The sequence below is a fragment of the Lycorma delicatula genome, chromosome 13, assembly GCF_047948215.1.
Source record: "Lycorma delicatula isolate Av1 chromosome 13, ASM4794821v1, whole genome shotgun sequence".
Taxonomy (NCBI): domain Eukaryota; kingdom Metazoa; phylum Arthropoda; class Insecta; order Hemiptera; family Fulgoridae; genus Lycorma; species Lycorma delicatula.
The window spans coordinates 13,441,517-13,466,289 of record NC_134467.1 but is presented as its reverse complement, the minus strand read 5'-3'; the positions used below and the strand labels follow the sequence as shown (position 1 = coordinate 13,466,289).

The window sequence follows — 24,773 nt, the reverse complement described above, 5'->3', positions numbered from 1 at the left end:
TTACCGCAATATGATCTGTTGCTAACTCTGCCTGCCATACCTTACATCCTGACACCAGTGGCAAGATTTGTTCCCAAACTGCCGTAACATCCACAATAGAGCCTTTTCCTCGGCCAGCGTACATAGGGGCATGACTCCTATTACACGCAATTAGTGCCGCAAACATCGACACCATTTCATAACCCCCTACTCAATAAGGTCCTGCCGCCTAATTCAAGGCTTTCTGAGTACAAGTCCCCCATTAACATTATTGGTTTTCTGCACCTCCAAATCCATGTCTTTAGATCATCCACAAATTCACGAAATTGGGCGGTACCTGAGTTTGGGAAGATATATTCCATACATAATCTGTGAGCTCTATCGAACAAATCTTTTACCTCTCCTTGTCCACAGCTGGACGAACCTGCCCGAGACGTTCAAAATTGCGGCATCTACCTCCTGGTCAACTTCCCAAGTGTGAGCCGCCACTTTCCTTACATTTGGTTCTGACAGCCAATAACTTTATCTGCTCCTTCATCACCATCTTCCAAACTAGATCGTGTGCCACAGCACTACAGTTCACATTTATCTGTATAATTTTCATTGTATGTCTTGAGAATGGGGCCCATCATCAATCAGATGTCCTGCAATGTCAGTAGATAACTGCACCTGTTAGTCTACGCCACCTCCCACCAACGATTATCTAGAACATGTTTTACGACTATCTAGAACACAATCAAAGGTGATCAGAGTCAACAGCCTCGTTACTTTATGCCTTTCTTGATTTTAATTGTTCCGACAATTCAAAATAAATTAAGCGTTAGAAAATGCATTGGAAATTGTTTGTTCAGTTAAAAATTTATCATTTATTTCTATTTCCCAGCAGAACCATATACCTTTTTAAAATTTAATTGTATAATTCTTGTATTTCACCATTCTAACTCAGATTATTAATTTTACACAAGCTATTTGTTCCACCAAGGTCTTCCCTTTCTATACAACTCTGATATATTCTCCAAATTGTTTATTGATTTCCATTTCTCTTCTCTACAACTTTTATAAGATTTTTAAAGGTTACTGAAAGAAGAGAAATGCCTCTGTAATTATTAACTTCTGTTTTGTTAAAAAGGATGAATTTGGGTAAACTGCCATTCTGTGGGATTTTTTCTTTCCTCCAAATGTTCAAAAAATAATTTTTCTAATAGATCATACATTAATCAGTTAATCATCATAATTTCAAAAGTTGCATTGATTCCTCACTGGATGCTTTATTATTTTTTAGAGATCCGATTTCTTTACTTCTTGTTTATTTGGGGGCTTGAGTTTTCTTGTTTACTTACTGGTTTTAACAGTATAGCTTTTCTTTGGATTTTTTGCAGTTAATAGTTCTCAAAAAGTAATTACTAAAATTTTAGTATCGCAAGTTTTTGTGACATAAAAAAAAATTTCCAAATTTTTTAGAAATTAATTTTCTTTGTGAAATAGACCATTTTATTGCAATAAAAAGTACAATTGATTTGAATTTCAATTGTGATTTTGTATGTGTTTTTAATAAATAAGATTTTGTTGATAATGTATAAGATTTCAGAATGATATAGTTTGATTTTACAATGTGTCTGTGAAGTCAAAACTTCATTCACTAAAATATTAGCATTATAAATTAATTCTCAGGTATACATTATTTATTTATTTATTTGTTTAATCTAAGTTATGTATTTTTTAATCTAATTAACAATGTTCCACAGAAAACTGGTTGATTTTTATTTAAAACTTACCCCATTTTTTCATAAAAACAAATTGATTGTATTTTAGTGTGACCAGATGCAAGTTTATTGTTTATCTTTGTACTAGTTAACGATGATTAAAACTAAATTCAAGCTCCTCACTTTGTCCAGCCTTGTAGTGAGAGTGGTAGATGTGTGTGTACATTCAGGTTTTAGGTTTGAATCGTGGTTTTTAATTTTAAAATGTTTTTTGATCAATGTGTTTTAAAAATGATGTGTAATCTTATCCTTTTCATTTAAAATTTTTAGTGTCCCAACCATCCAACCATGGGGGTTTGAGTATGATGGCCTTATATAAAAATTAGGTGGTTTTGAGGTTGTAGCATTTTTAAAAATATCATTTTACTATGTTTATATGTCATTATTGTAATCTTCCTTTATTTTCTTGTTTACGAACAATGTAGAAGATAATTTATTTCAGCATATTTTTTTTTTATGTTTTGGCTCGTCACCTTTTTCTATTTCTTAACTCGTAATTGAAAATTAATTTTATAAGAGAATTCTGATTTTTCATAATTCCCACAAGCGGGAAAGTCTATTTTTAGTAACCATGATCATTTTTATGTAAGAAACTTATTAATTTTTTTTTGTACTTTACTTGCTTTCAGGAAGTTCCATTCCATGATAAATAGAATACAAAAATGTAACCTAAAAATCGTAAAATACCACCATACTGTCCCTCGATATTATACGAATTAAAAGTTTCAGAATCACAAGACACCAAGGAACGGCAATCAATGACAGACATATTTACTGACGTGTGACGTCATCATAGATTCAGCCAATCCAGACCGTTTTCGATCACATGGCGCCAGCTAAAAAAAATTTTAAGTTTTTTCGGGTTTTTAATAAATAAATAATCCATTATTTTTTAGTTATTTTAATTCAAATCACTTTTAAACCCCATAATCTATGCGGTTATCAATAATTATGATATTATTATTCACACTGTCAAATAGCCTATTTTGTAAGCGTGAAGGCATAAACGCTTGTGCAACCAGTTATTTTTTTGAATTGCTAACTGTAAATTTTGCCTTGAAATTGATTTTTCAGGGCTTTTAAACATCTTTGGCGTATATGCCAAAAAGAATTAGAAGAACCACTTTTTGACAGCTTGATAAACACCACTAAATAATCTGAGATGGTTTTTAGAAACCGGTCAAATAGAACATCATATGTTTGTTAGACTGGACCTCCCCGCAGATGCACAGCTCATCAGCTGCCAGGCGGAACTGAAACAAATATTGGTTCAAGCTCGCGTGGTTGGAGAACACCTGGGCACCCGTTACCCTTAAAAACGAAGGAGAGGCATACCATCCCCCTCAAGTCCTGTATAAATCTATCCAAGGACCTTCCCTTAGTCGTGATGTGCCATTCTTGCTGCCATGCATCCGTCGTGAGGCTGTAAAGCCTCCTCCTTAGGTGGGAGATGGGCAACTGAACAAAATTTAGATCCGGTGCATTGTGATCACCTTTCCGCTCCGGTTCAAAACCGTATTCCAAATACCTCGGCCTCCTGCCTCTTCGCAACTTCCACATGGCCATCTGAACTTTCATCACTAAATCGATTGGGAGAGTCTTTCCCAATACGGTGGTAGCCTCGTAGGAGGTTGTTTTTAACACACCAGCGCATACGATTAAGGCTTTGCACTGGGCACTCCTTAAATTTTTAACAAGTTCTCGATTTCTTTCCAACCTATGCGCCCAAACGGACACAGCATAAGAGATCATACCTTCGAAGACATCTCGGTACACCATCTACAAATGACGGCCTGACAGCCGTAATCCTTCCGAGCAATCCTCCTAAGCTTGTGCATCACAGAGATGGCCTCCAATGCTCTACTTGCTGTTAAACAGCTACTTCTCATCAAACAAAACACCTAGATATTTATAAACTCTAACTCGACTGATTACACAGTCTTTATACTTAACATGGGAGTGACGACTGTACGATAATTTGTTTGCACCCTTGAGAAGCATACACTTCGTCTTGGGCACAGAAATCTTTAAATTTTGCATGTCTATCCAGCCCTCTGCAGTTGACAAAGACGCTTGTGCCCGATCTTCTAGCTGTGGTTGTCAATTACCACGAACTAACAGGAGACAGTCATTTTGGTGAAAGCCTGGGCCGTGACCCCTTTTTCTGGAAATGTTAATCCCAGAAATCTCGAATACCAGGTTCCACAGCAAGGGACCGATAATGGAACCCTGTAGGCTTCCCCTAGTGACTGATTTTTCCACATCTAGGTGCGCATCCTTAAACAGAGCCATACAGTTGGACAAATAGTCACATACCACGGCCTGCAGGGCTCATCGGGAACATTGCAATGCCGCAATGATATGGTTAAATTAAATAAATATATATGGATATACCGAAATGAAATGGTTGGGACTAGTTTAGGAATGTGAATCAAACCAGTCAAATGACTGAAGACAAAAAAACCGAAATAAAGACATAGATTTATCTTTTAATTTATATTCTTTTGGTTTCTTAAATGTTTAGAATTTATAAATCTGTTGTCTTGTTCCTCTAGGTTTTAAAACCTTCCTTTTAAAGTGTTTTCTTAAGTGTTGTTAATTAACAGCCTTTTTTAATCAGTTTTTTTTTGTGTAAATGTTTTATAAATAATTATGGAGTATTATTGATTTAAAAACGGAACGCAAGGACTCTCCAAACACTTTTAATATAAAATAACTCAAACATTATTTACACATTTAGAGACAATATCAAAAAAATGGAAGAAATGTACATGAGATTTAGTGAAATAGTTATCAAAATTTTCAGGCTTTCTAAGATTTAATATTTTTTAGAAAACTAGGAAGAATAATTTATAATCCCAAAATGAAGTTTTATTAAAATCTATTTGTCTATTAAAGTGTTTTGATTATAATTTAATTTTAAACTTCATAATGACAAACTAAGCCAATTTTCTATAAATATTTAAATTTTTTTTTTTTAAACGGAAAGCGATTAAATATTAGAATCCCTAAAAAATGTTCTTACCGTTTAATCAGAATATTAAAAATTTTATTAAAAAATAAAATATTTAATTAAGATCTTGAATTGAATCTGGCACGGCGGTCCTCCACCCCATGTCACTTTATCCTACCCCCTCTGCTATTGTTATGATTCTACCATTTCTGTTTTACTTTTCCTCTCCATATATCTTATATTATGTTTATATGTAAGGACATATAAAAGACATATGTTTTCATAAAGTCCTTTTTGTTAATTAAATATTTATTTACTATGTGTAAGTCTGTTTTCTTGTTCCTTTCGATTTTGAAACCTTGCTTTGAACAGTTGAGAAGCTTTCTTTTTCTTAAGTGTTGTTAATTGACCGATTAAACCTTTTTCGATTAGTTGTTTCTTGTAAACTACTTTGATATTTAAATTATCTACGTAGATCTTATTCCTTATTTATAGCTTTGTCTTCTTTATTTAATTAATTAGAAATTATTTTCTTCTTTCCATGTAACCTGGAAACTTGGAAGTTTTTTCAGATTGCCTTTCATTTGTGAAATATTTTATTTCAAGGTGGTTTCTTAAGTCTCTTTTGGTTCATTAAACGCTTATTTACATCTTGTAGATAAATATCTAAAAATAGAAAAACATGATAATTTTTGTGATAGGGTCCCTCCACCCCACCATGCTTAACCACATCCTTCCGCTAACTTTATGGTTTTACCATTTCTGTTGTTATTTTTCTTTTACTTGCATTATGTTAGTTTTCATTTAGTTTAAAAATACCTTTTTCCTTATATTATAGTTGTGTCAACCATTTTAAGTTTTATTTTTCTACTTTGTCTCCTTTGTAAAAACCAAAGTTTCTTCTTAAAGCTTTTGTTAAACTGTTGCCTTTCTTCTATTTAAATGAAATATTTCAAGATTGTTTCTTGAAATATGATTGTTTCTTTATGAAGTCTCTCGGTTTTTTAAATGTTTATTTAAGTTGGATTTCTTGTTTCCCTTAGTTTTAAAACCTTGTTTTGAACGGTTAAGAAGTGTTTTCTTTGTCTTAAGTGTTGTTAATTAACCGATTAACCTTTTTTCAATTAGTTTGTTGCTGTTTTCTGAAGACTTTGATATTTAAATCATCTATGTAGGTCTTTTCCTTGTATGTGGCTTTTGTTTTCTTTATTTAACTGCAAAAGCCCTTTTTTTCTTTTTATATAATCTGCAAACTTGTAAGCTTTGTTAGGCTGGACTTTTATAACTTTTTAGTTTTTAAGCGAAGTCGGATATATGTACTCCTATCAGTATTCAAATAGAAGTGAATTTAAAAATAATGATGTTACTATGTTGGATTAAATGTTGTTAAAGAAAATTTCTAATTTTGTTTCTTTGTTAAATTTTTTATTTAGTTCTAATGTAATAAAAAAAAAAAACATTACAACAGTTGTTTCTGATGCACGGCTTACACACACAAGTTAATTAAAAATATTTATCACTTTATTTAAATAAGATATTTTTTCCTTTGTTTAATTCAATGATTATAAATAAAGCGCGTGCGCATACCGTATTTAATTCACGCAGGTTTGGTAATACTAGTGGCGACGGTCGGCACTAACTAAAATAATGTTATTTTACAAGTTATATAGAACACATTTCATTTGTACGGTCGCCAGACCGGTGTAGCCACGAGGCTAACGCACTAGGTACCGATTCGACCGGGCAATCGAGTTGGAGACCCGGCAGACAGAGTTACATTTATATACACTTTAAATATTCATTTATTTAATTCTACCATTCACCTGAGACGTCACAACTAAGCAGACGACTTCAACAGCATTTTTGGGGCAGGGCTGTGATTTTGCAAATATTGTTATTCTTTAATCGGTTAACAAATTGCCTAAGAAAAATATCACCTTAATCAGACGAAAATTTGAGATACTGAGGGTAACCTCGTTCTACAGTCTCACCTCCTTGATTTTTTTAAGTTAAAAATTTAATAGCATCAACCCCACATATAGAACAAGAAAAAGTTTGATCAAAATCGGTCCTGTTCTGGAGATATAAGGCGATTAAGAAGTCAACACTGAACACACACACACGTACATACGAGCATCCGGATAATTTCCATCTGGTTTTTTGGGTTCCTTAGGTGTCAAAACTTGAAGATCGGTTGAAAACCACAAATGCCCAAATCAGACCGAATTCAATACTTCTCCTTCTAGAACTATATCGCTATACAGACAGGAAAGTGAAAATGTTAATCTTATGCAATATTTGAGCGAATGAATATTTCCTACTGAGTTGAAGCGGTGTATATTGTTTCAGAGTAGAAAGGGACATGTTTACATGTAGCGTTACAATATATGTCCCAGTCTCTTTTCATAACTGTAATGCATATAGAGATAACAAGGCGCAACAGACACCAGTTAGAGTAGACTTCTCCGAGAGCAGTGATGTTTACTATAAAGCCAGCCCCTGTACCAAGCGTAGTGGAAAATCCACTATGCTGAATAGTATGTTATTAGCATATTTATATATAGTTATATATAGCATAGTTATATATCAGCATATATTCACGGATGCTGAATATAATATTCGACGTGATGTAACATTTTTTACGTGAAATTACATGCAAGCAACATATGAGCCTGGCTGAAATGCGTTATTAATCGTGTAAATAATACATCTTTGTTAGTATGAAACAATTCTTAGGTGGTTACCGGGTGGAGCAAAATTCTGTTTCTCTATTTATTAATTAGAAAATAGTTAATACAGAAAACGTTTATTATGTCCAATTCACATCAGAAGAAGAGTTAAAAGTATTATCATTCTGCTCTTATGCGTGTTCATTCAGTATATAACCGATGGAAGTACATTTTTTTTTTAATAAAGTTTTATCCTGATTTATAAAATTAGGCAAAGTATTTAAAAGCTTGAGATGGTTCGGGTCACTTGTATTTAAAGGAAATACCGTATCTTTTTTGTTACAAAAGAATGAAAATTTGCAAGGCGTCAGATTACATGATTGCGGTAGCTATTCAGTTGCGTCAAGATTCTTTTAATTATAGATGTATTTTAAGGAAGCATATGAATGTCTATTCCAAAATACATATTTGTAATTTTTGTCGGAAAACTTTAATTATAATGTTTTAATTACTCGTCTTACCATTCACATTAATGAAAGAAAATTTGACTGTAATGATTGTAAGAAATCTTCTGTTTATAAAAAACATATTAACAATGTTCATATTTAATGTAAAATAATGTATGTTAACATCCTTTGTAGTTCTGTGAGAAAATGTTTCTTTAATTTTTTATTTAAGTGGTACTTAGTAATATATTTCTTATATATCTATTTTACATTCAAACTATAGTTAAGATTATCTTTTAGATTTGTGAAAAAAATTAGTGTTTAGCTATCTTCAAGCGTAGGATAGGTTTTTAAAAAATCTTAATTTTAAATAATAAAAATTCAGGCAGATTTTTTTTTTAGGAAGGGTTAGACATGAATAATGAAATTATATATTAATAAAAAAACTTGCAGTAAAAGTAAAAAGTAAATAAATAATTTAATTTTTTGTTCTGATCAATGCATTATAAATATAGAGTTCTTCAGGTACGGTAAGGTATGATATACCACTGTTAAAAGTTGATCTGCCCCAGAATTTTCATAGATCCATCAAGGGAAACAGTGGTAAAACCTTAATTAGAGCAGAATCATAAAATATTACAATTAATTATAGAATTAGATATGTTTAAGTTATTAATTATTTAAATTATAACCACATGAAATAAAGTAATGAAAATATTAAAAACAAAAAATAATTCAAAAATATTAATTATGAATGTATGTATTATAGAAGTACAAATATCTATTATAGAGTACAAATGTGAAGCAATTCCATTACAAATTAATACCTGAAAAAAACAATGAATTATATGTAATTGGTTTTCTTGTTGAAAAGAAGATTAGTGCCATATGATATAATTGTAAGGTATACAATAAAGAATTAACAAAATTATTTTATTATGTTTATTTTTTTAATGTAGTATTATCATTTACAAATAGATAATTATATTATTTATCTTTTAATTTTTGAATATAGTCTGTAGATGATATTAGTCGTTTTAGTCTTAATATACCTTAAAACAACCTCCTTTCACCTTATCATTTACATCAAACAGTTTCACAATGTAATTAAATGTAAACTTTTTATTTGTATTCTTTAAGAGAAAATATTGCACTCCTCTAGTCAGATACTAAGTTTATAATCTTCTGTTTTAAGGTTGTCACCGTCAAACTTTGCTTTATATCCACGAAATCTCATGCTTGGTGGGCCGTATTCCTTATTTCCATATAACATATCATAACTATATCTATTTCAGTATCTATCTTCCGTATACATATTGAACGTAGTATATGGACATTATTCTTGTGTTAATGTAACTATTGTTAGGCACTATACCAATATGTAAACTGAGAGGAAATACACCTCTGTTATACTCAAATAAGCTGTGAGACGTAAAACCAGCCTGTTTTAGCCTCAGCATCTTTTCTTCCCACTATAAGCTGAGTTACTGAACCTTTTATGCAGTACACACTACAAAAATTACAACATAACCCTTACACTGCAATACAACATCTTACACTTACACCCAATGGTGTCGTGACACCTTATGAAACAATTATAACCCAAGGTGGAAACTGTTAGGCCGATTGGTGGATGAGTCTATGGATGCGTTATAGGGTAACGTTTATAGGTTATAGGGTGCGTTTATAGGATTTCTAGCTCTCTAACTTTACAATCTTCAGTCCTGTCTTTATGCTGGTATCGGAACTCAAATCGCTAATAAACATTGTATTGAACCATAAACTAAACCTGTATTGGCTTTCTTCAAAGGAGGATACAAATTTGAGGTTTGTATTCATATTTAATGGTTTGACTGGAATTACTTGAATTAATCAAAAATATTTGTATAACTATCAGTACGTAAGTTGACACAAAAAACTAATAGCATTCAGTAAACATTTGGTACGTTCTAGGCTGACTGAAAACATTGTCAGTTTAATATAGAAGATACTTATAACTGAAAATATATAAGTTTCTATTTAATTAAAACTAGTTTAGTATTCCAATTAATATATTGTTTTAAAGTACTTTAAATAATTATTTTTTCTACTTTATTACATTGGTAGATTCTAAAGAGGTTGTGTCCGATTCTGAATTCACATTTATAACAAAATTGTTGATGTATACATCATATAAATGTTCGTTCATCTTCAGGGTATTTTTATTCAATGTTGACAAAATTCTTGCAGACATTGCTCCACTCAGCTTCAGACACTATGAAAGTCCTCTTCAGCTAACTTAAGAACTAGTTTCTCAAACATGGTACCGCTGATATGTTTTATTCCGATTCTACTAGTATACTGAAGAAGATGCTTCAGTATACTAGTAGGACAAGGACAGTAATGACTGTTTTTAAATTTTAAATATTTTTTTTAACTTTGACTTTAATACATTAATTTTAAATCCTGCTGATGGCTTCCAAGTAAGCTGAAAGATCTGGAGAATGTATCAATGTGCTGGTAAGGTGGATTATATAAATTGTTAATTTAAGAACGCCTGACATGTTAAGAGTTGTACATCTTTTATCTGTTTGCCCTTTCACTTGGCTCCAAATCATTTGTGTAATTTTATAATATCATAATTTGGTTTTTGTCATAGCAGGAAAACAGTTAATTTATTGTTCAGCTAACTTAATCATATTGCTTTTTAAAGAGTTAGAATTTGGCTGCTTTTGTAGTAGAACGTTGTGATAAGATGCGTTATCTAGTACGATGACCGACCAAAGTGGAAAGTTAGGAATACACTTCTCCCATAACCATTTCGTGTACTTTTCTGAATCCATCAATTTGACCTCCTCCTCTTTTTTTATTTGACTCATAGTAAGTTATTGTTAATGTATAGTTTTTGGATCACAATGACTATGATAAAAACTTCACATAATAGCATGAGATAATAGAACCAAAATAAAATCTTTTCCAACAAGAAAAAGTTCACCGGATACAACATAGGATGCTGCAACAAGACAACATCCAACCCCCTATGCATGGCGATCTTACAAAGTTCAATCTGCAATATAAGCCCCCTATGCAATTTAATTGGTGAATTTTAACCATCTAACGATATTAAATTGTAATTATTATGAGAGCCCGCTTTTAACGCACACAATACTTACTATTTACAGTGTACTTGTGGTCCTTCCAAAGAAGTCCGCAGTTAACACAAGTTGGGCCCTCTGACTTCTTAGGATACTCGTCTCCTTTATGAATCTCATCAACAAAGTGAAAGCACACTACCACCAGATTATTACACAATTCAGCTGTGTGTCCAAACTGGCAGCATTTGTAACAACATTAAACATCTACAAATTCTTTGGCCTTACACAAAGAGAAGTCAGCAAAATTACCTGCCCACAGATTGGACGCCTAAAAATAGTTCAGAACTCACCTGGCCGACGGTGTTCTGCTGGTCGAGAGAGGCTCGTGGTCGGAGGTTGAATTCCAAGTCACTGAAGCATGCAAGATACTCGAGCTAAAGGGGTATGCGGCGAATCGATGTCTCGAACACGAAATATATTCTAAGTCCTTACAGAGACAATTATAAAGGGGAGACAACTTTTTCTCATTTTTCTGACTTCCTGTTCGTCCCAGACCAAAACCACCCCGGATCTCCACCGAACCGGGCCTTCGCTATCTCCTGACCCCAGATCCAAAAATTTCACCCCCCCCCCCAAAAAAAATCTTCGCCAGGTCAAGTCCTTCCGTTTTTAGGCGTTTCACGCCATTTCTGACCTGTTCGACCCCTGACCAAAAACACGCTACCCAAAAAAAGTGAAACGTCTAGAATCGGCAAGATTTGGCCTGGCAAAGATTTTTTTTGGATTTGGGGTCAGGATGTAGCGGAGGCCCGGATCGTTGGAGATCCGGGGTGGTTTTGGTCTGGGACGATCAGGAAGTCAGAAAAAGTGATCCCCCTTATAATTGTTTCTTTGAGGACTTAGAATATATTTCCCTTTGGAAACATCGATACGCCAACTGGCCGCCTCATGCCAAACGGTCTTTGAGGTGCATGATCATGGTCTTCTCCGAGCTAAACGACGTCTTAAATTGATGATCCTTTATCTCGTGTATCCTGCTTGCTTGAGCGGCATGGAATTCAACCTCCTTCCACAAGCCTCCCTCGTCCATCGTCAGCATAAGCAACGATGCGACACCCGCTGAGCAACCTCAGCTTCACAAGTGATTCAAACTTGACTACTCACAATAACTGCCCTGCGGACAGCCCTTTTACAGTACCTTCCCAATTCATGGCTGCCCATGAATTCGTTCAACCAAAAAATAAATCCGATGCATGTCAAATTCTCATCATACGTACGGCCAACAACGTGATGTGATCGTTTGCGAATTGTCAATGATCCTTTCTGCACAGACATGCTAACAGAACCAAAATAAAATCTTTACCAACGAGAAAAAGCTGGCAGTTCACCGGATACATCATAGCATGCTGTAACAAGACATCATCGAACCTCTTACGCATAGCGATCTCGCAAAGTTCAATCTGTAAGCCCCCTACGCAATTAATTGGCGAATTTTAACCATGTAACGATATTAAATTGTAATATATTATTAGAGATCCCATATCATGAAACTACTAAGTAAGAAGATTAGGAAAAATTAGCACATTTAAGAGTTTCTTTGAACAGCTATTTGAAACGTTTACGTTAACTGATGACTAAATCTAAGGGTAGAAAAATATTACTCATTTTTATCCCGATTTGATGTTACTTCATTTGTTGTTAACATGGACATACATTTTTCAGCCCGTGATGTTACAACTTTTTTTAACGTATTTAAAACGCTAATTAAAAAACTATTATTTTAACGAAACAGAATAAATATGAAAAATAATTATCGAATAAAAAGTTTATTTAGAAAAAAGTTCTTCAAAATTATTGAGTTATGAAAGCTAGACGGTCACTAATATGAAACAGCTACATCTCGTTTATTATCCACAACTGAAGATAGTGTTGTATACCACTGGAAATGAAAGTTTTGTAAGCGCAATAAAATGGGATTAGAGATTCTGTAATTTTTTTTTGCGCAGAAGTAGAAACAATTCTCTAAATATTCCCATAGTCCGTGCTACAGGGTATGTCAAATTTCTACTGACTATAAATTCTTCCCCTTCACTATCCTAATTAATCCCAACAATTTTTTTTTTTTTGTACGTTGGCGGACGGGAAAGTTCTATCAGGCTCCGCTTGCCCGTACAACCGGGAGTGTCGGGCTCGCACCGACTAAAACCCCTCCCTCATTACTAACCTACCTTGACTAATATGAGTTAACATAAATCTAACGTAAAAACTAACAATGTTAAAATAAACGGTTGTGGTAAGGTAGCTTATGTAAAAAAACTAAAACTATTAAAACAAAGAGTCGTGTTCAGGTAAAGTCGGTCTTTCTTTCTTTTCCTGTTAAGCTTCCGGTAACTACCGTTTTTAGATAATACGGGATGAATGAGGATAATATGTATGAGTGTGAATGAAGTGTAGTCTTGTACATTCTCAGTTCAACCATACCTGAGATGTGTGGTTAATTGAAACCCAACCACCAAAGAACACCGGTATCCACGATCTAGTATTCAAGTCCGTGTAAAAATAGCAGCTGGCTTTATTAGGACTTGAACGCTGGAACTCTCGACTTCCAAATCAGCTGATTTAGGAAGACGCGTTCACCACTAGACCAACCCGGTGGGGGTAAAGTCAGTTTTAGTGTAACTTAACCTAAATAAACTATAACTATTAAAATAAAGGGTCGAGTTCCGATCGAGGTAGAATCAAAGTCAGGTCGGGGGGTTCTGCATGGTGGTAGGGTCCGACCACCTTTATCGAAATCCGATAAAGGTGAAAGGAGATTTCGATATCTTTTCAGTGGATTGGACTGGGGGTTTGGGTTCTGGGTCAGAAATGAGAGGCAAACTCTCGCCTATATTGATGTCACCTATATATATATATATATATATATAAACCTCGCCTATATTCCTATATTATTTTACCTCGCATATATTTCGTTTTCAGTTGTATTTGCCTAACCTGTATTGACATCGCCTATTCTTGACTTTCATGTAGCTTTTATTTGTCCTAATCGATGGTTTAAAATAAGCTGCTCCATATTGGTTACGTTTGGTGCTGAAAAGAAAATGTATACTTCTGTAAAATAAACTAATTTTTTTATTTTTCAAAATGATTTAATTTATTTTGTTCTTTTTCACCAAGTAAAAAAATTATCTCGTACACGTTATCGCGATCAAGTATTTCAAAACATAATATTACTGCATTTAATGGGACTGTGAGTGAAAGTATAACCTGAAAAGCTGTTCAGCCGTAGCTTTCTAATTATGAACTTATCTAATAAGAAATAAAGAGTTCACACATCGGCCCAAACACTGACGGCTCCAAGTGTTGATCGAATCAAGTTCTTGGATCAAGATTTACCTCAACATAAAAAAATAATGAAAAGCATGTATCTATTCCGCAGGAGATTAGAACATTTTTAACCAAGTAGGAACACAAATAGATGTTAAAGATTTTGTTATAACTAATTTTTTTACAGCCGACTTGATTTTTCTCTCTCCATAATTATATTAAAATTAAAACAGCCGCTTGGAAATAATTCTGACAGTAATATCATCCAGTTAAAAAATAATAAAATAATTGATCCCATCAGAGGATTACACATTAATATAAATTATAGAATTAAAAAGTAAAGATGATCTACGGATTGGTCCGTTTTGATCAGTACTGTATATTTGTTAATGCTGATATTTTTATTTATTCGTTTACGTATACTATTTTAATTTCTGAAATTAAATGGGCACTACCATTTTCTTTATGACTTTATTATTATTTAATTAACATTAAAAAAATATCCAGTTTAAATTTCTGAATGGGCAGAAGAATTTTGTGTGTTTACAGTATCATGTTTCAAACACAAAACAATTATTTTTATTTTGTTTCTCGTTTCCTTTTCCGTATATAAAATTCAGTTCTGTGGTTCTGCCTCTCAGTACAGGTTCTTTTGGGGTGTCGTACATTTTATTACATAGTCGATTAATATACGAGACGATATTTTGTAAAAGGTTTTTAGGGTGATGACGGTTCAAACATTTTCAAGTAGTTGGTTCATATGTGAATAGTTACGGCTAAGATTATCATCTATCACAATATTTAGTACCTCTATTATTAAATTTTACAATGTACAGTACAGAATTAGCCGACTGTATTTCGTTTCAAAATTATTGCATAATTTGTTAAAAATAGAACGATTATTTAATAAGCGGAATTACTAAGAGCGAGGAACGAGGTTTCTGATCGATGAGAAGCACCAAAGGACGCGAATGAATTACTTGAAAATGATCGTAGTAGCATCGCAGTACAAGGCTTCGCCACCAGATAGCAGAAATAAAAAACAGAACATATTATTATAAAGAACACAACTGAGCCGCCGTCAAAGTTTTCACGGTGATACCACGCAAACTTACGGCAGAAAAATCTTGTAACAGCAACGAAAGTAATCTTGTGAACAGCTAAAATACGCCGGTTAGGCAATATTATTTTGAGAAAGGGGATAACTTTCTTTTCAATATTGTCACAGGAATTGAAATTATTGCATTATTATTGAGACGAGAGAGAAACGCCAAAGCACGTAATACCGGCACTACGGTTCACTACAATAAAAAGAGTTCAAAAAAAAATTCCTGTACAAAAGAAAATTCTCTTAACAGTGTTCTGGGATTTGAAACAAGTGTACATTACTGATTACCAGGAGATCGAGTCGGTGCATTAAAAGGAGACATTAAAACACCTTCGGAGATGTGCATCTTATCCAATAATTCATGAAATCGATAATTCTGCAACGCGATAATGCTCAATCATTTCAAAAAGATTCATTTCACCACGGGTGATGAACTGAAGGATGCATCGAGGTTATGGATCTAGGAAAGATTGTCAGAACTCTTCATTGAGAAAATGAAAAAAAAACTGGTTCACCGTTAGTGAAATGTGTTTTTTTGTAATAGGTAAACTGTATCCAAAACACTGAAACAACTCAAAAAAATATGCAATTTTTCATATTTAATGGAACAGTTTTTTGTAGCAAATAACATGTACTTTTATGACATATTTTATTCATTTGACTATTTTCATTTGCAATTTATAACCGACCGATTTTGTGTTAAATCCCTGATATTAGCTAATTTATTAATATATATCTATAACTCTAATAAATCATAGATGTACTATTCAAGATCGATTTAAAATTGATTAATTTAGGGACAAAATACCCAATAGATCTATATCTCCTCAAAAATATGATATTATATATATTTAGTACACACAGTAATTAGACAATGGACTCTTTAAACATGAATACAATGTATATACCTTTGGAATACACTAACTTATTATACATTATGCTAATTCTTTTTTAATTGGTTACTTTAATAAGTTGTTTTACTTATGGATCTCAAGAATCTTAAATCCCTCAGATTAAAGTTGGCGAATAATTTCCCCCCCCCAAAAAAAAAACAATACCAAAAACTTGTGTGTAATAGGTGGACGAAAATATTGTAGTGGAGTTTCGAATGAGGTAGGGTAGAGTGAATGTAAGTATAAAACGTAAAATCCAAAATATCGTTATTTGGTAACAGTTATGCTTTGTTATTGCGTATCAATAATGAGCTCATTTATTTATTTTTTTATTAGTTTTCAAAAACATATTTTTTTAAGTTATACTGTATAATACAGTATATTTTGTGACCCCCCTCACACCAAAACATTCGTCTCCTTCCTACTAAAACATTTTCCCTCTTTTTTATACATTGCTCCAAATATATCATTTCGTAAGACTTGGACAACAATCTAACTTCCTTAGGGTGGTCTCCAGTTCAGCCCCTTTTCTCCTACATACACGTTAGAATGGCACAACCTATTATGGGAAAGTTCTTATGTATCATTTTCTATGTAACCGCATCATATTTAAATATGTCTTTACTAATTACGTTACACGTATTTCTCAAAAAGATCACTTTCCATTACTCTCAACCTATCATATTGATTTCCACAATTCCTCTAAATATATGTTTTCATTCTGTTATTGATGTTTTTTCGGTTAAGTGCATTCGTAGTTGAAATCTTGAGTTTTTAAATACAGTATTTTAATTCTTCTTTACCGCCTCCTGTATTAAAAATTATGTATTTTGACATCGATTAATAATTTTTAAATTCCACTAAATAAATAACCCGGCATATATAGCAGATTTTTCTGAGAATTTTGGCGTCTTTGTATTTTGCTTGGACTAATAGGTAATTTTACATAGAATTTTAAATTAAAAGTAAATTAATTCCCGACATCTTGTGCCGGCTTCTTCACCGTTGAGAGTGTATGTGGTAGTGTGAGGTTGTATAACCCACCGGGTTCGTCTATGGTGAACGCGTCTTCCTAAATAAGTTGATTTGGAAGTCGACAGTTCCAGCGTTGAAGTCCCAGTAAAGGCAGTTACTTTTATACGGATTTAAATACTAGATCGTGGATACCGGTGTTCTTTGGTAGTTGGGTTTCAATTACCACACATCTCAGTAATGGTCAACCTGAGATTGTACAAGATTACACTTCCATTTACGCTCATACAGGATCGGGCATATAAACCTGACGATTTTTGAGGGATAATAATTAAACTGTGTTTCGTACGATTAAAACATTTAATATATCAAATTAAAGATCAATTTTTGAAATTTATAGTGAATTACTTACATAGATTTTTTTTATTTGAATAGTATGTCGTGCAAATGTTTTCCATTACTCCTCACACAGTCGCTTAACCTCATTCTAAAATTTGACATTGCTCGCCCAATCATCACTTGTGGAACTGCTTCAATTTCTCGTTGAATGCAATTGACTGTGGTCGACTACTGAAGACTTTATGCCCCCCACAGAAAAAAATCACAAACAGCCAGATCAAGTGAACGCGCTGGCCAAGGAATGTCGCCAAATCGGGAAATCAATCGTCCAGGAAAGGTTTCTCGCAGAACATCCGTTGCGATTCTCGCATATGGGCGGTGGCACAGCCCAATAACGGTAATTTTGTTTATTCACAAATCCTGACAGACGAAAATGCGCCTCGTCACTTAAAAGAATAATGGCATCCTGGTGGGACATTTTCGAGGATGACCTCGCAAGCTGCTTTGCGAGACGCCCGATCATTTGCATTTAGTTGCTGCACTAACATCATCTTATACGGATGGAATTTCAGGTCGCCGTGAAGAATTCGTCGTACACTTCGATCAGAAATGGCTAGCGCAGAAATTGCTGAACGTCGTGGAGACTGCGTAACAGCTAACCTTACAGCGTTACTGTTTTCAGGCGTTCTCACAGTTCGTTTTCATTCTGTTGGTTTCATTTTTAAAGCAGACTGTGTTCCTAAAATTCTTCACCCGCAACAATATCATATTCCTTCTAGGAACAGACGCATGTCGATTTAAATTGAAATGTCTGCGAAATCGCTGTGTTACAATAACCGAGTCGTTCTTTTTAAAATAGGCTTCGATCACAAACGCTCGTTGTTAACCCGACCACGACATACTGGATACTGAAATAGTATGAATAGACCTGTCGATGTACAACACTCCCGCCTTCTCATTGACAGTGGCGCCAACATAACAATTACTACAAAATCGTCAGATGTATAAGCCGGACTCTCTACATATCATCATCATTCATCCTCTGACGTAATACCTGAATCCCGGGGGCTAAACAGGGAAAAGAAGAAAGCGTGAGGTTGTGCACGTTGCCTGACAACGACGGTGCCACGCTTTCTGCTATTGGTGCAGACCGGACCACGTGTTGCGAACTCTATCCACACTAATACATAATATTTAACCGTTCAGCAGTATTTTTCTAATGTAATCTTCGTGCATTACAAGTTCGTATTGTCCTACATTTGCATCTTTTAACGCTATTTTCGTCTGTCATTTATAGAAATGTGTGTTACTTAGCAGTGTTATGAGCTCTACAAATGTCTATGTTGTTTAAGCAACAACACCAAACCTATACGTTAGTACCGGGTCAAAATAAAAGTAAATTTTACCGATCGCTTAAGACCTGTACCACACAGAAAGGGAAATCAAGAGGGAAGTTAGAATAGGATGCCTTACCGTAAATATAAGAATAGGACATACTTGACCCGTACCGTATCCAATATCCCCGACGGGGAGTCTTATTCTTTAAGACTTTGGGGGTTGGCGTCCCCACGGGCCTAGCCTCTGCAGCTTTCCTTCCCACTATACAATGAGCTGCGGAACACTTTACATTATACACATATACTACACCAAGAACACTACATAAATTACAACATACACACATACACAATTACACAACAACAACCTACACAGATATTTCTTACATTTACACTCGGTGGTGTTGCGACATCTTACGAAACGCAACCGTAACCCAAGGTGGGAACAAATCGTGCCGATGGGTGAATGGCTCTACGTAGTGAGTCTCGAACGATGTCCTCTGGGCACCAGGGCGAACCCAGTTGTATTTAGCTCTAGCTCCAGTACGCGTGCGCTCTGCTGGAGTGGTCCATTTTTCGCCGGTACTCGTGGGACCAAAATTTCAGTTCCAACAACAAACACAATGATGGTTGGTGGTCCATCTGAAAAAACCACCAAATACAGTCTTGTGAAGAGATCTCGGTCAGCTTTGTCTGACGAGGATAAAAGTCCTACTGAAGAGAACCACAACTTGTTAGAATTGAAATATAAAAATATTAGATTCGTTGTTCTCAGAAATGGTCAGGAAGGTGGCTCCCTTCAAAAGGTTTCACCTTTCTTAATTAACAAAACGATAACAGGTGCAAGTGGCTCCCTGAAGAATATCAGGAAAATACGCGACGGATCGATTCTGGTTGAAACATTCAACGATGAACAGAGTCGATCTATCTTACGTCTCCGTAATATGGGTGGTATAAATATAAGTGCAGAATGCCACAAAACGTTAAATATGAGCCGGGGTGTAATTTTTTGTAGAGACCTTCTAGATATAGAAATCTCGGAAATAGTTGATGAGCTTTGCCACCAAGACGTTGTTGAAGTGAAACGTATAATGAAACGGCAGAACGGAACAGAAGAACCGACACCGTCTCTTATATTAACATTCAATCTCCCTGTTCCACCAGAAAAGATTAAAGTGGGTTACCTCTCGGTTCGGGTACGATCATTCATACCCAACCCACGGCGATGTTTCAGATGCCAAGGTTTTGGTCACACTACAACATCTTACACGAAAACTGAGATCTGTGCTCGATGTGGTAAAGAAGGTCACAACGACACTAACTGCGAAGAAAGTGAAAAATGTGCAAACTGCAGTGGTCCACATACAGCTCGCTCCCGAGATTGCCCAACTTTTAAAGAAGAAAAGGCAATTCTCAAAATCTGTACGGAGCAAAAACTATCTTTTCCGGCTGCACGTAGAGAATATAAAAAGATAAACAATTCAAGGAACCTGGTTAAACCAGATGTATCTTTTGCCACCGCTACATCTAAACAAATTCCCACAAATGTTAATAATCAGCAGTGCGGATCCTGCAATGAACTTAAAAAACTTGTTCAGATGCTATCTGATCAAGTAGCTTCACTTACAGCCACTATCTCAGAGCTGACAAAAATGAATAAAAAGTCCTACGTCGCTGTTAGTGAATCAAACAGTGTGATACATACGAAAGTTCCTGTTCACAAAGTCGTACCGGCACGAATAGCGACTATCACAGCTGCCAGTAAGCCACCTAATAAGCTCCCATAAAGGGAACCCACATAACTATCTCCTCTGGGATGTCAACTACAGCATCCCATTCAAATAAATCTCCTCCACCATCACCTCATATACTGGAGGATATGGTTGAAGAACCACCCGACCCTAGGGCATCGGAGTTCTTTAAAATAAAAAATACAAAAAAGAAAAACCGAATCACGTACAACTAATTTTTATACAATTTCCGAAATTTAATTTTTTTATTTATTTTTTACACTTATGAACATTATTCAGTGGAATGTTAGAGGTATTCGGTCCCGCATTGAAGATATTAGAGTACTAGCGCACACACATGATCCACTAGTCATGTGTTTCCAAGAAACTCACCTTCTACAACATGACTGAATTACACTCAGAGGATACTTCTGTGAGAGATACGACTGCCTAGTAGACAGTAGGGAGAGTGGTGGAGTAGCGATTTTCATGAAGAATGGGGTGTCAGCTACAAGAATTCAACTAACCACTGTCATTCCTGCTATTGCAGTAAAGGTCTCTATTCCCTTCAAATTGCATATCTGCAATCTGTATCTCTCACCGAACACTGAGTTCAGTGATTTAGATGTCTCAAATCTCCTCACACAAATACCATCTCCATCGTTAATAGTAGGAGACTTCAATGCCCATCATATTTCCTGGGGCTCAACCTTCTGCTCCACTCGAGAAAATATGATAAACGCATTGAGACAAGATTTTGACCTTTGCCTACTGAATAATGGATCACACACATTCATGTCCTTATCAACTGGTACTGTATCTAACCTTGATCTTTCCATATGCTCACCGAATGTGCTCCCTCATTTTAATTGGTCTGTTTGTGATGACTTTCACGGCAGTGATCATAGACCAATTATTATTGGTTTCGGTGTAGACTGCGAGATTAAAAGAAGGCCACGGAGATGGATTGTTGAAAAGGCAGATTGGAACGGATACCATAAAGCATTCCAATCTCAGTATGACGATGGAGCGAACATCCTCGACCAGTATTCTTCTTTTACGTCCATGATACTTGAGAATGCCAACAGATATATCCCACAAACATTGGGTAATCCTAGACGTCCTTTCGTTCCATGGTGGAACGATGATTGCAAAAATGCTATTAGGAATCGACGGCAGGCACTACGTAAATTTAATCGTAGGCCTACAACAGAACATCTAAATCTATAACGCAGGGCTAGAGCGGTGTGCCGTCGAGTATTCTTGGACGCTAAGAGGAATTCATGGACGAAATACGTGAGCACTATCTCACGCACTACTCCCACGTCTACTCTATGGAAGAAAATTCGTGCAATTTTCGGATCACCGAAACAATCTATTGTTGGTCTTATTGATGAAGGAGAACTCCTTTCATCATCCTCGGAAGTGGCAAATAGTCTAGCAAAATCTTTCCGCTCGGTGTCTCTCACCTCATCATATAATAACGATTTTCAACGTTACAAGATACAAATAGAAGTATTATCGTTAAACATTGGTGACTCGGTTGGTGAATCAAACACTCCATTCGTATTTAAAGAATTGTTACATGCACTTAAAAACTCACGGGACACTTCCCCTGGACCGGACAACATTCGCCTTTCCATGCTTTCACACCTTCCTAATTCGGCACTACAACAACTTTTTGAATATTTTCAACGGTTTATTCTCCGAACAAGTCTTCCCACCCTGCTGGTCAGAAGCATTTATTATACCAGTACTAAAACCTGGTAAAGACCAAACGAACCCCTCAAGTTACCGCCCTATTTCATTGACAAGCGTTTTGTGTAAAATAATGTAGAGAATGGTAAACCGCAGACTTACATGGTACTTGGAGAAACATGGCTTTCTATCTCCAGAACAGTGTGGTTTTCGACAAGGACGATCTTTTATTGACCATTTAGTGTCAGTAGAAACAGCTATACAAAACGCTTTCCTAAATTGGCAGCACCTCGTCGCTATCTTCTTCGATATAAAAAAGGCGTATGACACAGCCTGGCGACGTGGTATTCTTAACACTCAAAGAATGGGGAATCAAGGGCAATATGCTTGCTTTTATCCGGGGATTCTTAAATCACCGAACGGCTCGTGTTCGTGTGGATGATTCGCTCTCAGATAGTGTCATCTTGGAGAATGGAGTGCCCCAAGGTAGTGTATTAAGTGCCACCTTATTTTCTGTAGCCATAAACGATATTACCAAATGTGTGCAGGCTCCTGTCTCATGCTCTCTATTTGCTGACGACTTTGCTTTGATCTACATTGCAAGCCGTTCAGCACCTACAGCAGAGAGACTACTGCAGAACACTATATCTCACCTTGAAGCTTGGTCCAGGATTACTGGTTCCACATTTTCATCCGAAAAAACAAAATGTGTAGTTTTTTCTCGGCTACGAAACCCTTCTATTCCGCAAATATTTCTGAACGGAGAGACTATTGCTATCTCTACTTACGTCAAGTTTTTAGGTTTATTTTTTGATAGCCGTCTTACTTGGGTCAAACATTTAAAAGAATTGAAAACAAAATGTTCCAAACTTCTAGATATGATGCGAGTCCTTACTAACACCAACTGGGGAGCCGATAGATCATGTATGATACGTTTTTACTATTCCTTTGTTCGCTCCCGTTTAGATTATGGTTGTGTCGCCTACTCTTCAGCTCGTCAAACCGTGCTTAAAATGCTGGATAGTGTACATCATGCTTTCCTTCGGCTTGCCACAGGCGCGTTTAGATCAAGTCCTGTCGCAAGCTTACTTGTAGACTGTGGTGAACCATCACTTTGGGATAGACGAGACGAGCTCTTATTATCTTATTTTGCTCGTCTCAGAGGACAGCCAAATCACCCGGTTCTTGACTCGGTCTTTAGAAATCCTAATCTAGGAAAGTATGAAGACCATCCACGTCGTACTGCACCTGTAGGTGTCCGTACCTGGCGTCTGCTGCAGCATATAAATGTTGACACACCGTCATTTTTTCCTATGTATCCTTGCTCATATCCTCCATGGAGAATAAACCTCATAAATTTTAATTTTGACCTGACTACATACAATAAACAATCAACACCATTTATTATCTTTCAGCAAATGTTTCAGTGTGTTCTCTCCAAGATGAAACCAGACGCGGTTGTATACACTGATGGATCGAAACAAAACGATACAGTTGGGTGTGCATTTGTTGTCAATGAGAGAACTTATATGTTTGGTCTACCCGGTATTACGAGTGTGTTTACCGCTGAACTATACGCTATAAATAAGGCTCTAAACATCATTAACCCTAAATATAGAAAAATTCTTATTTGCAGTGACTCGTGTAGTGCTCTCCAAGCCTTAAAAAACTTTTATTCTAAACATCCTATCGTCATTGAAATTTACATCGCAATCGCTGAGTTGAATAATCGCAACACAGAATTAAGTTTTTGCTGGGTCCCTAGCCACGTAGGGATTCCAGGTAATGAACATGCAGATTCCGCTGCCAAAGAAGCATGTAACCAGGCTCCGTTCACCACCAGAGTTGCTACTTCTGATTTCATTAATTATGTAAAACAATTATTAAGAGCAAGGTGGCAAGGTGATTGGACGGCTACCATTGATAATAAACTCCGTCAGATTAAAGATTCTGTGTTACCATGGGACTCCTCATACAGAAAACCCCGGCGTGAGGAAGTAGTTCTCTGTCGATTGCGGATAGGACACACGAGGGTCACACACGAGTACTTGTTTACAAGAGGACAACCACCTCTATGCGCACGATACAACTGCCGCGTGACTGTGCGCCACATACTCGTGGACTGCATATGTTATGCGGCATTGCGTCGTAAGTTTAAACTACCCAGAAACATCCGTGGTATCTTGTGTAATGATAAAGAGGTTTTAAACCGGATGTTTCTGTTTTTGCGTAGTATAGGGTTAATACAAAAAATTTAATTACTCTAGTCCTATGTATTGTTTTTATTATCCGAGTAGCGAGCCTTTTACACTCCCTATCGGAATTTTGTTTTATATATATATATATATATTCATATTTTGTTGTTTTTTTTAATGTTTTTTTAAATTCGTCTGTGATATTAGTTGTAAGATTTTTGTGATATTAGTTGTAAGTTTTATCTCTTTTTTTAGTTTTAAGTTTTATTTAGTTTTAATATTATAGTTTTTAA

General features: G+C 35.3%; 1 protein-coding gene across 1 annotated transcript in view; it reads left to right on the top strand.

Annotated features, from left to right (window-relative positions):
- The window catches only part of LOC142334013 (uncharacterized), a 37,893-nt gene extending 27,801 nt beyond the window's left edge, over nucleotides 1–10,092 (top strand). The window contains exon 9 of the mRNA XM_075381680.1: nucleotides 9,917–10,092. Within this exon, the coding sequence (XP_075237795.1) occupies nucleotides 9,917–10,092 (176 nt within the window). The remainder of the gene's footprint in view (nucleotides 1–9,916) is intronic.
- The last annotated feature ends 14,681 nt before the right edge of the window (nucleotides 10,093–24,773 follow it).